Source organism: Acomys minous (assembly GCF_964271855.1).
Source record: "Acomys minous genome assembly, chromosome: 12".
Classification (NCBI taxonomy): Eukaryota; Metazoa; Chordata; class Mammalia; order Rodentia; family Muridae; genus Acomys; species Acomys minous.
Genome location: NC_140493.1, coordinates 90571795 through 90588239, shown reverse-complemented (window position 1 = coordinate 90588239; position 16445 = coordinate 90571795). Strand labels below are relative to the sequence as shown.

The 16445-nt window shown below is 38.2% G+C and overlaps 1 protein-coding gene across 14 annotated transcripts in view; it reads right to left on the bottom strand.

Annotated features, from left to right (window-relative positions):
• The window catches only part of CDK12 (cyclin dependent kinase 12), an 82289-nt gene that overhangs the window by 22916 nt on the left and 42928 nt on the right, over nucleotides 1-16445 (bottom strand). For 8 of the 14 annotated variants that reach the window (XR_014773317.1, XR_014773318.1, XR_014773319.1 and 5 more), the window contains exons 10-14: nucleotides 14193-14309; nucleotides 12949-13080; nucleotides 11436-11647; nucleotides 9248-9700; nucleotides 4259-4676 (exon numbers count right to left, since the gene is read on the bottom strand). Coding sequence is in view for 4 of the 14 variants with exons in the window: in XM_084751093.1 (XP_084607219.1) it covers nucleotides 3964-4676; nucleotides 9248-9700; nucleotides 11436-11647; nucleotides 12949-13080; nucleotides 14193-14309 (1627 nt within the window). In the remaining 10 variants the exon portion in view is untranslated. Of the gene's footprint in view, nucleotides 1-761; nucleotides 4677-9247; nucleotides 9701-11435; nucleotides 11648-12948; nucleotides 13081-14192; nucleotides 14310-16445 lie in introns of those variants that run through there. The other 6 variants (XR_014773325.1, XR_014773326.1, XM_084751094.1 and 3 more) reach the window with 3 other exon arrangements.

Sequence of the window (16445 nt, the reverse complement as noted above, 5' to 3'; positions counted from 1 at the left end):
TCTAATCCTTCATGTTCCATATCCTGGGTGCCTCTTAGGCTTCTACAACTTGCTCATCCCACACAGAAAGTTCAAACATTTTTTTCTTTCTTTCTCCTGATGGATTTTATTTGCCTTCTTCCTAGCTAGACTGCAGTGCACATTGTCAAGGGCTCTCTAGTGCTCCAAACAACTCTCTTCTGGTAGAGTTGGGAAAGATTTTAGGAGCAATGCAGACTTTTAACAGTTAAACAACTCTGCTTCACTTCTTGGCTTAGTACTGTTAGGAATCTAAAAGGGAGCCGGATGCAGATCCCCATGCTGACCCTCTTCTGTACCACTGTAGGAACCAAACTGGGTGGAACGGTGGGAGCCTGGTTTCAGAGTGCCCTTTGGGGCTAAACAGCTTCTTACCAACTTCTTTTGATGACTGTTGAGCTCAAACCCACTTACCTCTCCTGCCAGGAGGAGTCAAGTCAGGGTACATGAAGCTCAACTCTCGATGGCTTCATACTACTATCCATCAGTTTTCTACTTTTTTTCCTTTTTAAGATTACGTTCTTATGGATTACCCTAACTCAATTTTTAATTCTCAATTTCTACTCTAGAATTTTCAAGTGCCTCTCCAAACCCTGAGAAATTTTCTTTTGTTTTGGTAGTTTATGAGACTATAATATTTCTGAAATAGAGAACCATAAGATAAAGGGAAAAAATGTCCTTCATACATGATTAGATGTGCTCAAAAGGTACAGAAATTAGAAGTAAATGCAATGGAGCAAAAGTGGTATATTAACAGGAAATATTTAATTTTCCAATCTCCACTTTCCATCTTTATAAACTGAAAGAAAAAAAATTTAATATATTACAAAATATCTGTACATAGACAAGGTACACCCAATGGGGGTCAAAAACAAGAGAGAGAAAGGAATACAGTGTCAGGAACCTATAAATCAGGGAGAATGAGGTGGCAACTGACACTTTTCCAATGCACCATTCTCTCTCAAAACCTGCTGGTAACCACTTTAGCAGTGTACCTATATATGCATATTACACACACACACACACACACACACACACACACACGAACATACTTGAACACACAGGCAGACACAAAAGTGTTGGGTGATGATTATGGTATAAACTAAAGTCCTACATACAAATTTGTGCTAGCCGCTGTTTTAAACACATAGATTTGATGTTATTTGAAATTCTTATCCCTATAGACAGATGAAAACTAAGGAAACTGGATTAAGCAAATCTGCTTTTTAAACCACATACAAAAAATGATCATGGTCAAGCCAGTTTTGCCTCTTATTTATGAACAGAATCAGATTCCTCATCTGTTCAAAATAATGTATTTAATAATGGTACAATAGCTAACATTCAAACCACTAGTCAGCACTTTTGAATGGAATTAACTCGTTTTCTACTTTCCAAACACTCAGGTTGAAAATTAAGCCAATTTTTTTTTACTTCCATTATGTTTATAGATAATATAGCTGGAAAATGACCAAATGCCTTTTCTTCCTCCACAGATTTCAGGATATTTAAATGAGTTTTTCTCCATTTTCAGAAGTAGTCAAAATTATTATAAAAATATTTTTTAAAGGCTAGATTCCCAAAATGGGGTGGGATGAAATGGGATCATAAACACATATACACACGTTCACATACACTCATCCCCTTCCCTAGCAGGGATGGGGGAATGGAAGCTTATGTAAATTATTTAGACTATTTGGCATAATTAAAAATATAGTGTGACAGAGAGGAAGGGAAAACATTATTGGTGACTGTCGATAACCAAAATACAATGAAAATATATAGAGAAATTTATTAATATTTGATGGGAAAACAATTCTTTTTCACTGAACAGATACTTAAGCATCCCAGTTCAGTTTCTTTAATCAAAAATAGGGGACTGGGGCCCAATACCTTACATTAAAATATTCTAAAATAAGGCCCATGTCTGAAGACTAGTCAGCAGACTGAAGGTACAGATAAACTTTAATGCATGTCAGTGTGCCTAGGATATCTAACGAGATATCCCAGCATAAAAAGCTATTAAAGCCAAATGGCGAGAAGGTTCACTTACTACTAGTGTTTGGCCTATGGCAAAGCCCGACCAAAACCCAGAAAATAAAGAAGTACACACACTGGTATCTATTTCAATAACATGGGAAAATAATTTTATGTAGCTCAAGAGGGTTTGTTCACCTCAATATTTTTTAAATTAATACACTTTTCTAAATATATTTTTAAACATAAGAACTTGGTATTGAAACATGAAATTCCATTTTGAGTTATGAAAACTATTCTCCAAGATGAAGTATATTTGCCTTTCTTAGTAAAAGGGAACTTAACCTACATTTCACATATGCCTAAGTCTGTGCAGATCAATTATATGACATAGATCTGTTTTTATAATACTCCAGATGTTGGTACTCAGAAATGGAAGCCATAATGAGAAGCCTCTCAAACTATCCCACTCTGAGATCCCTTTTCTCTTCTATTTCCTGTTTTGATATGGCAAAGTTTTTGTTGGGAAGTCATACTCTATACCCTTTACCACAAAATAATCCCTACAAGAAATGGTAGGCTATACATACTATGATGTATACTTATCAATACTGTTCTTTCTCATGGTACATGGTTTAAATTTTTTTTCTTTAAAGGTATCAGGGACTGACATACCTTCAGATATATACCCTAAACTAGGTTACATGTCCATGTATTTTCATGTTTTTTTCCCCCTGACAGTATCACAAAGCTCTGTTTTAAAGTTTTTTTCTTTTTTAACATAAAATATACATGTAAACAAACATGCTTACTGATCTTGTTACCCCTCTAGGTATGGAGGACTCTCTAACCAGAGCTCAGCAGCAATGTCCTAGGCTGTCCATTTACAAATCAACTTCCCCATCAGATCGTGGCTTAAAAACAAAAACAAAACAAAAATCTTAGAATTGAAGAGTTACGGAGAACAATGTAGGAGTTTGAATTTCCTTTCCTTTATTAAAAAAAAAGAAAGAAAAAAAAAAGAAAAAAGAAAGTAATTATTCCAGGTTCTTGGGCATCTCTACTATATTTTTTCCCCCAAATAGCTCAAAAAGATGCAGGGAGAGAATAGGTGTGGACACACAAAGGAGGACGAAGGAAAAAGAAGAGGGGGACAGAGGGGAGAGAGGGACAGGAAGGAGGGGAAGGGGAAGTAAACAAGTGAAAGCAAAGACTGGGTAAAATCTACCTACTTGCCCAAGAATGCCCCTTTCTACAGCCTGCTGTATGTGCAGGGAGAGGGACATAAATTTTGCCAAAACTGAGCAAACTTAAGGATGATTTATTTGGAAAAAGGTATGTACAAGATGCTTAACAGGGATAGAGAGAGTGCTCACTGAAGCAAAAATGTGAGATGGTAGAGGAAGGAAACACTTAGCCAGCCAGTCCACTGCTTCCCTTCTAGCAAAGGCCTAAGAGGCACTTGATCTGTGAACACTACTCTCTTGTGGGGATGTTGGAGGGGAACTAAATATTCAAAAGAAACCACACACACATACACACAATGTGCGCACATGCACGCAAGTGCATGCACGCACACACATACACACACACGGGAGAAAAAAAATACTACTTTAAAAACCAAAGCCTCTCCAGAGCCATCTCAAAACTCTCTTCTGCCCAAGTGTAGGCAACAAGCTAATGCAACAAGTACTTTAAGATTGAATGTCTCTTTTTCTGTTATTTTCTAGTATAGCTCCTACACAGAGCAGAAGTAAACATTCTGGCTATTGCCCATCCAAGAGGGACTGGTGCCAACATCACTGACTTGCCTCCTAGTAGCAAGTGAGCATGGAAAACAACAGACCGTGTTGCAGTAGCCAAATGCAGATGATTACCTTGCTCTGGCAAGTATTTCATTAAAGGTTCAGAGGACTAGATGGACAGACGGGTAGGGAAGGAATCTTTGAGGGCATTGATGTTTCTGTGTTAATAAGGAACTCCTCTCCCTCTTCCCCCTCGTGGTGGGACTCTTGCAGCCCCCCGGTAGAGTTTTCCATAAGCAGAAGACTGAGCTGGGCCCCCCCATTGAAGAGTTGTTCCTGAGCTGTTGGCCCCAGTGGCTCCTGGTCCCAGCTCCCCATAGTTTTGCAATTTGGTCTCTGCATGTACCACAGAGTTGCTATTTCCCTCAGACTTCAGGAATGGTTGCCCAACTACTGAGTGTAATGCTAAGGGGACCCTGGTAAAACGGAGGTCCTGGTCCCCTGGGAACTGAACTGACCCTGTGCCCTGGTAACTGTTGGATTCCCCAAGGTGGCTCACAGAGCCTGAGAAGGTCCTGTTCTTCACCAGGGTCTGGACCAAAGATTCTGTCAAGGCTGGACCAGAACTGCGTTCATCAGTGTCGGTGGCACTGAACCCTGTTTCAGGCCCATCAGTGTTTCCGTAAGTCCTGTTTGGATGGGATCGGGTGGAGTACTCCATTGATCTCAAGGCCTGGTGCTCATGTGGCAGGTGGCCAGGAGGCTCTGCTTCAGGCTGGGATAAAAGTTGCAGCAAGGCGGCTGTCACGGCGGGATTCAATTCCTGGGGGGCGCTGGAAAGATCGCCTTCAACCAGAGGGGGTGGAGGTGGCGGCGGTGGAGGTCCAGGGGGCTCAGGGGGCCTCTTCTCTGGTGGAAGAATGTGAGGAGGACATGCTGTGGAAGGGTTACTTCTTTTAAACACGATCTTAAAAATCACATGTGATTATAAACACAAACACATACTGCCCAACATAAATAAATACCAATACAAGTAACCAGATATATTAAAGAAAAAAATCTTGGGATCAGGAAACTGAAATTTATAAATAAAATAATTAAGTGATTAGAAGTAAAACAGTTGTGTTCTGGATCTGACGGCTGGTATAAAAAGATGTTACGTTTGAAATGACTGTCCTGAATATTTCTGTCTGAGATTTAGCAGGCTGTTGGGAACCTCTCCATCTCTTCTGATGTTAGATCAAAACATTATTGAAAATAAAGCAGAAAGAAGAAAGATGAGAAGCAACAATATACACGTTGTAGTCACATTTTAAGGACACGATCTTTCTGTACAACGTGCAAATCTGGCTAACACATTTATACAATGTTTGATGATATAAGATTAATCTGAAATACAACTAAATATACAGGAGAGATGCAATCAAGAAAAAACTTCTTAATACATAAAGATTCTTTGTTTCTCCAAATTGTCATTTCTCTCTATAAACCGTATCCTGAAGAAAAGAGTATTAATCAACCACATTGTTATTCAGCTTCCTGAATAATTGTAATAATTGCAAAGACCAACGTAATCCTATTGTAATTTCCAATTGTGTTTTCTTACCTTCTGCGTGTTTTTTTAATGCTATGACAAAAATCATTCTAGCAGTGTTATGCAGAACTGGACTGCGTGCATGCAGGGCATGGTGGTGGACACCTTTAATCCCAGCACTCAGGGAGGCAGAGGCAGGCAGATCTCTGTGAGTTTGAGGCCACTTTGGTCTTCAAACCAAGTCCAGGACAGCTAAGGCTACATAGAGAAACCCTGTCTCAAAAACCAAAAACAAAAACAAAAAAATGTGTCCATCCTATGTTAAGAATATACTGAACTACTACTGAACTCAAATATTACTAAGAGCTCTTTCTTGAAAGATGTCACAGATTTTCCTTATTCATTGTTGTTTAAATTTGCCTAAAAATGCACTTTTACCAAGGCAGGACATGATGAGAGACATAAAATGACTTTACGTCACACACAACTAGTAGAACAAAAACATAGTAAGATTAATGCCCTCAACCTGATAAAGAAAAGGTTTAATGTCTTGGCTTTATCTTCCAAAGGACCAATTTTTCTTTTCCCAATGGGAACATTTTGAAACATCTACATGGTCATTCTTCTATTTTGTTAGTTAGTGATATGTCATTACTTAGTCAAGCCCAAACCAGTTTTGGTTACCACTTGACATTTCTGTAGTATAATAAGTGTACTTTGTAAAGATAAGTAGTTACAATAAGTAATACTCCCCAAGTATACAAATGAAAGCACTCTAAAAACAGTAGACAAGCCAGGCTTGTAACACATGCCTTAAATCCCAGCATTCAGGGAGGCAAAGGCAGGCAACTCTGAGTTTGAGGCCAGCCTGGTGTATAGAGTGAGTTCCAGCATAGCCAGAGCTATCGAGAGAAACCCTGTCTCAAAAAACCAACAAGAGACGGGCATGGTGGCACACCTTTAATCCCAGCACTCAGGAGGCAGAGGCAGGAGGGTCAGTGTGAGTTCAAGGCCAGCCTGCTCCACAAAGCTAGTCTAGGACAGTCAGGGTTACACAGAGAAACCCTGTCTCAAAAAACCAAAAACCAAAAACAAACAAAAAAAAAAAAAAAAAAAAAAAGGAAAGGAAAGAAAAGAAAAGCAAACAACAAAATAAAAAAACAAAATACAACAATCTCTAACCCCACCCACCCCGCTAAAAAGAAACCCAAATGAACATTGTGCAGTGAAAAATGAGGCCAGGTGCTATTATGAAACAACAAATAGGGCAAACAGCCTAGAGTTTCTGGGATTGAAGGCACAAACCAGGCAGGCAAGGGGAGACAGGGTATCAACTTTCAGTTCTGAAATGAAATAGTACAACTGTAATATGTAAGTCTACATTACTTGTTGATTGGCTGGTCAGCTGAGTAGCAAGGAAAAAATGAATTTAAGGCAGAAGAAATCAGCTACTAATAATTTACAATATTTACAAAATCTAAATAATCTGAAAGAATAGGAAAATTAAAGTATAACCATGTATTCTATTTCATACCCTTTTACTGTCAATACAAGTTATCTCTCTTTATAAAGATATCCAAGTACCAGAGACATTAAAAGAAAAAAAGAAAACAAGTTTTTAATATTGAAAAAACAACAAAACAAACAAAAACCCCCCACAACAACCTCTAATTTTAAAAAGTATGGCTGTAAAAGTAGCAATTAAAGTTTATATTTTTCTAGTTAAACCACTTTTTCATTAAAGAGCTACTAAGGTTAATAGGGTTTCTTAAAGGAATTAAAACTAAAAATAGAAACTCTGAATCATATTGCCCTCAGATTTAAAGTGTTGATACTGTCACTCCGTAACAGTTTTAAACTAATGGAAAGAGGTAAATAAATGTAAAAATAGTTAAAAATTTTCTTTTCATTTATTAGGTTTCAATCAGTATCCTTTCTTAACAAGAATAGGAAAACAGAATTGCCAAACTAAGATCATCCCCTTTCTGACTTACACAGCCTGCCCTCTGGTGGAAGTGCTAATGAAGAGCGAAATGGCCAAGGAAAAGGTACCAGGTGTGGTGGGGGTGGGGGTGGGGGGGGGTGGGGGGAGGCAGAGGAGGATCAAAGTTTTGAGGTCAGTTTGTGCTGCAAAAACTGTAGATATGCAAGATAATCCAGGGATGACTATAATAATTAGTTGTGGATTTTGGTGGTTGGTCTTTTTTTGTTTTTTGTATTTTGTATTTTTTGAGCTAGGGGGCTTTACCATGTAGCCACCATGGTTGGATGGAACTTCCTATGTAGCATCAGGTAGGCCTCTTGCATGCTGGGATCAAAACTGTATCAAACCATACCCAACCTTTGTATTCATCTTTAGGTGTGCCATTTTTACATTCTCCTCTAAAAAGCATATCTAATTTCTGGCTATATGTTATGACTTATCTTCTGTTCAACTTCATCATGTACTGGATAGATTGTTGAGTTAATCATTGGGTGAATTATTTTCCAAGCAGGCATTATTTAATTTGACCAAGATCTTTCAGGTACTTTCTGAGTTGAAAATTGGTATTGATTTTTTGAGGGATGAGTATGTAGGACTGGAATTTGAGGCAGGAGATAAAAAGCCTGCTTTAATTCTACACAGCCTTTTCTTTATTTAAATGTAAATATTTATTTATTTTCATTGTATTAATGTTTTGCCTCCATATATGTTTGTTTGCCACATGTGTACCTGGTCCCTGTAGTGGTCAGAAGATGGCATCTGATCCTCTGGAACAGGAGTTACAGGCAGCTGTGAGCCACTATATAGGTGCTAGGAATTAAACCCAAGTCCTCTGTAAGAACAGCCAACGCTTTTAACCTCTGAGCCATCTCTCCAGCCCCAGTATTAGCCTTTTGTATTACTCTGCCTACTAAAACCACCGTAATCATCACTGAAAATAACAAAGTGAATCAAGACATATCAGTGTGTAAATTCTAGTTTTGTCTGCCAATATTTAGAAGCACAGACTTACTTAAATTTCTTAGGCTGCAATTTTCCTATTCACAAAAGGTTAATTTTATTGTCTTTCCGTTTTAATAATTTTTAATAACATGCGAAAAAAAAAAACAGGGTATGTAGTTGACCTTCTACTAGTGAAAATAAAGAATATATTTTCTGTACCAACCCAGATGAAACATAAATGCAGGATCCTAAAGTTCATAAGTATACCTCTTCAGCCTCTGTGCCTCTTCTTGTTCCCCAATTCATGGAATCTTCAGGGAGAATGAAAATTTCCAAGGAGTTGAAAACACTTTCAGATTGTAAGGTTTTGCAAACAGATTGTGGATCAGAACTGATGGAGAATTTACAAAGTGTTTCCCTCTAATAAGCTGTATAGTGTGGTCATGTGACACAAAAAATTTTCCCCTTCAGATTTTTCTTTTCATAATGCTTACTTCCTGATTCCACTGTCAACTTTCAGAAACACAGACTTAAAACAATCAATTTTAGGTACTATTATTTTCTGGAAAGAAAATGTAATGTGTTTATCTGCTCAGAACAATTCCTCAATTATTTTCAGGACCTGAAATGACTTTTTATTAGGTAGGACTTTCTTGACTGTATCTTCCAGATAAGATTCTAGTTTCCAGGATCCACTCTACTAGATGTAAAGAACAATTTGATGTTTATTTCAGATTTTTCTAGGGCTAGCACCACATACATAGTGGTTCAAGATACTTCAATACCTATAACTTTGGTGTTCTTGATTAGAACATAGGGGCTTTACTTACCAGTAACTTATTAATTGGAAAAGTTATCAGCATATGAAAGGTGCTTTGAGACTTAAATCAAAAAGCTGGACAAGATATACATCATTTGGTTCTATGTTCTCCTGATTACAGAAAACTGAAACTGAGACCAATGATGTAAAAAAGAAAACTATTAAAGAGATTTTTAAGAGGATCAACAGCACCTGAGCTCAATGAGATTCATGACCGGTCTGTTTACCTGCTGCCTCCTCCTGTGGCATTGTAGGGGTTCTTCGGGGCCCCTGTGGCCCACTATTCTTGTCACCGGTATTTTCCTCCAGATTACCTGCTGGCTCTTGGGTTTTCATCAGCTGACTCAAGAGAACTGCCAACATATTCTGCATGTCAGCTGGTGTGTTTGAAGCTTCAGGAGTTGTCTGTTCTGTTGAAGGCAGGACCACAGGTACAGAGGGCACCTCCTTCAGTGATTCTTCTGGGGCTATGGATTCTGAGTCCTGCTGCTGAGAATTGGCTTCAGTCAGTGCACTAATAGATTGATTCAAGGCTTCCAGCTGCTGTTGCATCTCTGGATTGGAGTGGATATTAAGCAGCTGTGCCATCTGAGGGATGCTCAGGTCAGTTTGGCTCTGTAGCAGGTTTAATAACACTGCCAATTCACTTTGATTCAGTTGCTGTGTGATGTCACCAAGGCCTGTGGGATGAGAGTGGAGGCAATGTAAGATGACAAGGAAGGGGAGGCCCTCTGACTTCATCTGACAAAAGCAATTTATAACACCCAAAGTTATAGTTTCATTTTGAATGCCTCATAATTACTCAGATTATTGCACTACAGTTTTTTGTGTGGTTTTTTTTTTTTTTGGTATAAAAATGCAGGGACTTGGACTGGTGAGATGGCACAATAGGTAAAAGGCACTTGACACTAAGAATGACAAGTGTATAAAGCCCAGGACTCATATACTAGAGAGAACCAATTCCTACAAGTTGTCTTCTGATGTGGCACCTTCAATAAAATTAATAAACAACAAATAAAATACAAAGACTAACTAAAGTATCTCTGCACTATAGATAAAAGTGACATTTTGGGGTAGAAACATGGCTCAATGGTTAAGAGCACTCACTGCTCTTCCGAAGGCACTGAGTAAATTCCCAACACCCACACGGCAGCTCACAACCATCTAACGCTCACTCTGGTATACAGATTACAATGTACATGTAGATAAAGCACCCATATACATAAAACAAACAAAATGGGTCAGTGATTTTCAACCATTATTATATGTAAAAACTGTAAAGATGGATTAAAAAACCCAGGTGCCAAAAAAAAAAACAAAACAAAACAAAACAAAAAAAAACAAAAAACAAAATAAAACAAAACAAAAATAAAAACATCCAGTTGCAAAAGAAAGAAAGAAAGAAAGAAAGAAAGAAAGAAAGAAAGAAAGAAAGAAAAATTTCAGGTGCCTAATGTGCCACAAGATTTGGCATTTATTCAAGGGTTTTTATCTTGTGTATCCCAGACTGCCCTCAAAGTTGGTGTGTAGTGGAAGATAACGTTGAATTTCTGATCCTCCAGATTCTACCACCTGAGTGCTATGTAGCAGTTATTTGCCACAACATTGACTTGAGGGCTTTTATTTTTTAAGGTTTAAGGTTTTCTGGATGAGTCTAATATGTACCAAATAAATGTTACTGTAACCTCAGTTACTTTGGAGGCTGAGGCAGTAAGATCATATGTTCAGGCCATTGGGTCAATAGAGAAGGGAAAATGAAAAAGTTCTGCAGTTAAACAAACAAAAACAACAAAAAACCTCTGTGATATTATAGGAGAAATTCTTGGTTGTAATGATTATTTTGACAGTTTTAATGTAATAGGTCAAGTAGCAGTCTACAGAATCAACTACATTTAGCAACTGTGATTTGACATGACTTGATTCTAAAGTCTTATCAAACCTAACATGATGATTTTAAATTATTGCTGGCTCAGTGATTAATGGGCCAGAGAACTTGAGTTCTATTCCCAGCACCCACACCACAGTTAACCACTGTCTCTCCCAGAAGATATGACATCTGTTTTTGGCCTCTGCATGCATTAAGCATAAAAGGTGCACAGATGTACATCCTGACAAACAACCATATACATAAATAAAATTAATTTTAAAAATCCATGAGTAAACTAACCTAAGTTTCACTTACTTAATTGGTTGGTTTCTTCCACAATAATTTACATGAAATATAATATTCCTACTGTAAGCTTTCTGAACAATGTGCAAGAGTTAAGACTTACTTCTCCTCAGAAATGGAGACATCAATCTCTTTTCTAATGCTCGACTGCACAAAAACACAGGAATATGACATATATGCATTCTATCCTCAAAATCTACTCAAGCACACTTAATAGAAACAGAAGGCTGCGTCTCAGCACTGACCTACTGCATCCCCAGGACCAGGCTCCGCCTTGACAGGAGCAGGCTGAGGTGGTGCTGGGCTACTGCTCTTCACAGGCTCAGCTGTTGTTCCTGAGGTAGTTTCTTTTCGAGCAGCTTTGGATGGAGGTGGCTCTTCTATCACAACACCACTCTGCCGTTGCCGTCGACGTTTCTTACTCCACAATTCATGGCAGTCCTGCCAGTGAGGTAGGCTGGAAAGGACAAAACAAACAAGAGTAGGTAGCGAGGAAATGGTAGAATAATGAACTAAATTAAAAAGCAAGGCAAACAAAGAAATGTTAGAATGCAGTATGAGGAGAATAACGGCAGGCGGTAGCTCATAGAAAGAGACCCAGAGATTTATGGAGTAAGAAATAAGAATCTTACTATACTGGAAGCAACTCCTATATAGTCAAATACTAGTTTTGGTGGTATAAAATGAATAAAGATTTCTTATGTCACTCGGGAGGCAGAGGCAGGCTGATCTCCATGAGTTCGAGGCCAGCCTTGTCTACAAAATGAGTCCAGGACAGCCAGGACTACAAGAGAAACCCTGTCTCGAAAAACAAAAGCAAAAAAAGATCTTTTATGTGCCATAAAGTTAAATGTGGGTATGGAATCGCTGAAGATCCTATAGTGTACAGGATATTCATAAAACTGTAATGAAAGAGGGTCACAGATATAGCCAACATAGCAAAGGCCCTTGTAGCAGAAGCCTTACCACCAGAATTCAGTAGATAAAGGAAGAATGGGAGCACTTTGTCCTCTGACCTCTATACAAGTGTTGTATAATGTACACGTGTGTTCATGAACACTCATACATGCACATACATAGACAAATATGTAAGTAAAAAAAAAGGATTAAAAATAAATTATGATGAAAGAGATCCACACAAAGACTTTACATAAAAAGTCATGGAGACAAAGGCAGACAGATCTCTGTGAGTTCAAGGCCAGCCTAGTCAACACAGAATCACAGCCTTGTCTAAAACAAACCAAAAACAGCCTAGTGCTCAGGATACAGAGACAGGCAGGTCTCTTGAGAGTTTGAGGCTAGCAGGGTCTACAAAGCAAGTCCAGGACAGGTCCAGACACACAGAGAAACCTGTCTCAAAAACCCAAAATCAAAGCAGAAAATACAAAAACAAAAACCACAACCACTTTAATAACCTGACACTGATGCAAACTATTTAAAATTAGAACTGTTCTGGCAGTGTGAGAAATACATAGTAAAATGATTATACCAGAAGGTATGGTTAAGAGCAAAAACTACAAGGAATATTTTCAAAGATACTGTTTAGCATAAAATGTACTAGAGATTCAGAAATGAAAATAACTTGAATCAAATATAGTTAAATTTATTCCTTATTTAATATATCTGACCTTATCCACAGTGACACTCCATCCGGACTGACCATCATTTGCAGTTATTTTGATAAGCCTATCTTTTTCAGTTTCTCTCTTCTGAGTCAAGGAGGAAGTTTAGAATCATTATACGGCCACCAACACTTACTCTGGAGGTGCCATTTTGCTGAGTTCCACATCTTTAAGGAAGTCACTCTGTAGGGTCTGTTCCGCTGTGCAACGCTTGCTAGGATCAAGTGTCAGCATGTGGTCCAATAAATCAAGTGCTGCTGCAGGAATGCTATAGAAAGGAACAGAGAAATCAAAACTCACAACTCCATGTTCTCAGACCAGGAAGCGCGTATCAAGTTATTTGAATTTCCATCTCATAGCCAGGTACAGTGGCCTGCGCTTACAATCCAGGCACTTGGGGAGACAGAGGCAGGCAGATCTCTCTGTGAGTTTGAAGCTTGTCTGGTCTACAAAGCGAGTCCAGGACAGCTAAGGCTACACAGAGAAATCTTGTCACAAATAACTAAAAGAATTTAATTGTCCATGTAAAACTGAGCAAAGGAAATTGTAAATTGGCTTATGTAAGCAACAGATCTCAGTCATGATTTAAGAAATACTACAACGCAGATGAAAACTAATGAAACCAACAATTCTGTTCTCTTTCCATAGAAAGATCAAAAGAATACAGGAAATCCACATATTGTTCAAAATAAAATGGCTTTTTTATTTGTCCATGTCCTTTAGGAGAAAAAATTAGAAATAGGGTCTGATAAAACAAACTCTTCAAAAGTAAAATGTCTAAGGCTAGAGAGTCGGCTCACAGGTTAAGAGCACTGGCTACTCTTGCAGAGGACCTGGGCTTCCAGTACCCACATGCCAGCTCATACTCTTCCAAACTCCAGTTCCAGGGATGCAACACCATCATCTGGCCTCTGCAGTTACCAGACACATACACGCAGGCAGGAAAAACATTCATCCATGTAAAATAAAAATGGGCTGGCTGAAGTGGCTCATCTGTTACCAAACCTTATGACCAGTATTATATCTGTGAAACCCACATGGTAGGAAGAGAGTGGACTCCTGAAAATTGTTTTTTGACCTCTACACCCAGACCCGTATACAAATACATGAATGAATGAATATATGAATGTGGCTTGGCTTAGTGGTGTACACCTTTAAGACAGAGGCAAGTGTATCTCTATGAGTTTGAGGCCAGTCTGGTCTATGTAGTGAACTCCAGGCCAACCAGGGGTGCATAGTGAGTCCAACTCAGAAAAGCAAAACAAAACGACAACAAAAATATAATTAAAATGTTGTAATAAATTGGGATTAACTGTAAAAGTCAAATTCCAAAAGAAGCTAGAAACAAAAAGAGATACAAAAGGACTTTGCTAAACTCACAAAGAGAATTCTTCTCTTAGGCGTCTCCTATATTGCTTCTTGGGCTTCATAGTGTTGAAGTAGGGCAGCTTGATAACATCAGGCCACACTGCTGGACAAGGGCTACCACAGAGACGACTGAAAAGAAAGCCAAAACGTAAGTGCAATCAAGTAAGTCATTAGTATCATTACTTCTAGAGGTTCTTCAAGAAAAAATTACCATCTTCTGAGGTCTGGACACTCTATGGCATATTACATTATTACACTAGTAGGTATTGAAAGAAAAGACAAGAAAAAAAAAGCAAAGCATAACTTTACTTGGTCTAAAGAGAAGCAATATAAAAGAAAACATACTGGAAATACTAAAAGCTAGCAAGAGAAAAAATACTGAAAATACACTCAAAATGATTTATATATTTTATAAAAAATGTTTTCAACCTATAAATGTTCTCATTATCAATTCTATTCAATTAGGCTAGAATTAATTTCTTTCTTTTTTCATTTTTAGAATTAATTTCTTATCTTTCTTTCTTTGGACCAGGTCTCTCTATTATGTATCCTGGGCTATCCTGGACTCACTGTGTACATCAGGATGGCCTTGAACTTAGAGAGATGATCCTATTTCTTCCAAGAGGCTAAGATTAAAGGCATGTACCACCACACTTTACAGAATAAATTTCATATGGTAAAAATTTAGGAGTTTGTGGTCTCAAAATGAACAAATAAACAAAAACAAACCAAAAGAGAAAGAACAAGGGAAATGAACAGAGAAAAAGAAAAGGAAAAAGGAACAAAGCAAAGTATAACAAGAGAGACCCAAATCCTATTCTAGTTTCAAGCTTTCCCTAAATTGCTTATTATGGGTTACATTTTTAAACTATGGCTAGAGAAACAGCTCAGTGGGAAAAGATTACTCCTGCCACACCTGTGTTCAATCCTCATGACCCTCATGGTAAAAGGAAAAAGAAAACATGTACTCCACAAAGAATTAAATACAGAAAAACAAACCACCAAACATTCTATTCACATCCTATATAGTTAATTAGGCTTCACGTTCTTTGAAAGCAAGCTGTGATTTTTATCTCTTCTAAAATTCAAAGAAAAACCAAGCTTTATTCACGGTACACACTTATTATTGTATTTTTGTTTTTTGTTCAGTTGGTTTCAGTTTTTGTTGTTTTGTTTTGTTTTGGGACAGGGTTTCTGTGTAACCTTGGCAGTCCTGTAACTTGATCTGTAGACCAGAAATTCTCAACCTTTGCCTCCTGAGCCCTGTGTATCCTTTATTTATAATTTCTGTATATATGCATGTAGAGGTGTTATCCACCTTGTTTTTGAGATAGGCTTGCTGAAGGTACTAAATTGGCCAAGATCACCTATTTCTGCCTCACCAGCACTGATTTGTAACATCACACGGCTGGATTTTTTTTTTTTCCCTTTTGGTATACTGGTTCTGGGGATCAAATTCAGCTTATGATGACTACAAGGCAAGTACTTTACCACTGAACCATTTACCTAGCTCTCATTTTACTTTTTATTGTTTTAAAGCTTTCAATTACACTGGGCATGGTGGAGCACGTCTGTAATCCCAGCACTTGGGAGGCAGAGGCAGGTGGATCTCTGTGAGTTCAAGGTCAGCCTGGTCTACAAAGCGAGTCCTGATCAGGCAAGGCTACAGAGAGAAACCCTGTCTTGGAAAGAAAAAAATTCAATTACATTTATTTAGTTTTTGTCTGTTTTTATGGGAAGTGGGGCATATGACATACCACACTAGTGGAGATCAGAAAATAATTTCCAAGAGTCAATTCTCTCATGTAGATGGAATGTGTGCTGTCAGGTCACATGGTAAGCACCTGTAGCTGAGAAGCCATCTCCCTGGTCCGCTGCAGCCTGGCTCTACAGACACCATCAGGCCACATGTGAGGAGCTGAGGCTCCTTACATCTTTTTCCAACCCTTTTTTCTACATTTACTTAATTAGTGTGTAAATGCACACACACGTCTATCAGTGGACAGCTTTCAGAAATATCTCTTTCTACAACATGAATACCAGTGATTGAACTAAGGTCAAGCTTGAAAACAAGTGCCTTTAGCTGTTAACCCATCTTGCCAGTTTTTTGTTTTCTTTTCTTCTTCTTCTTTTTTCTAATTTTGAAATGGGGACTCACTTTGTTGCTCAGGCTGGCCTTGAACTCATGAGCCTTACTGCCTTAGCCTACTACACAACAGGCAGTACAAGCAGTACTGTTCTCAAATACAACGTATTTGTATATGA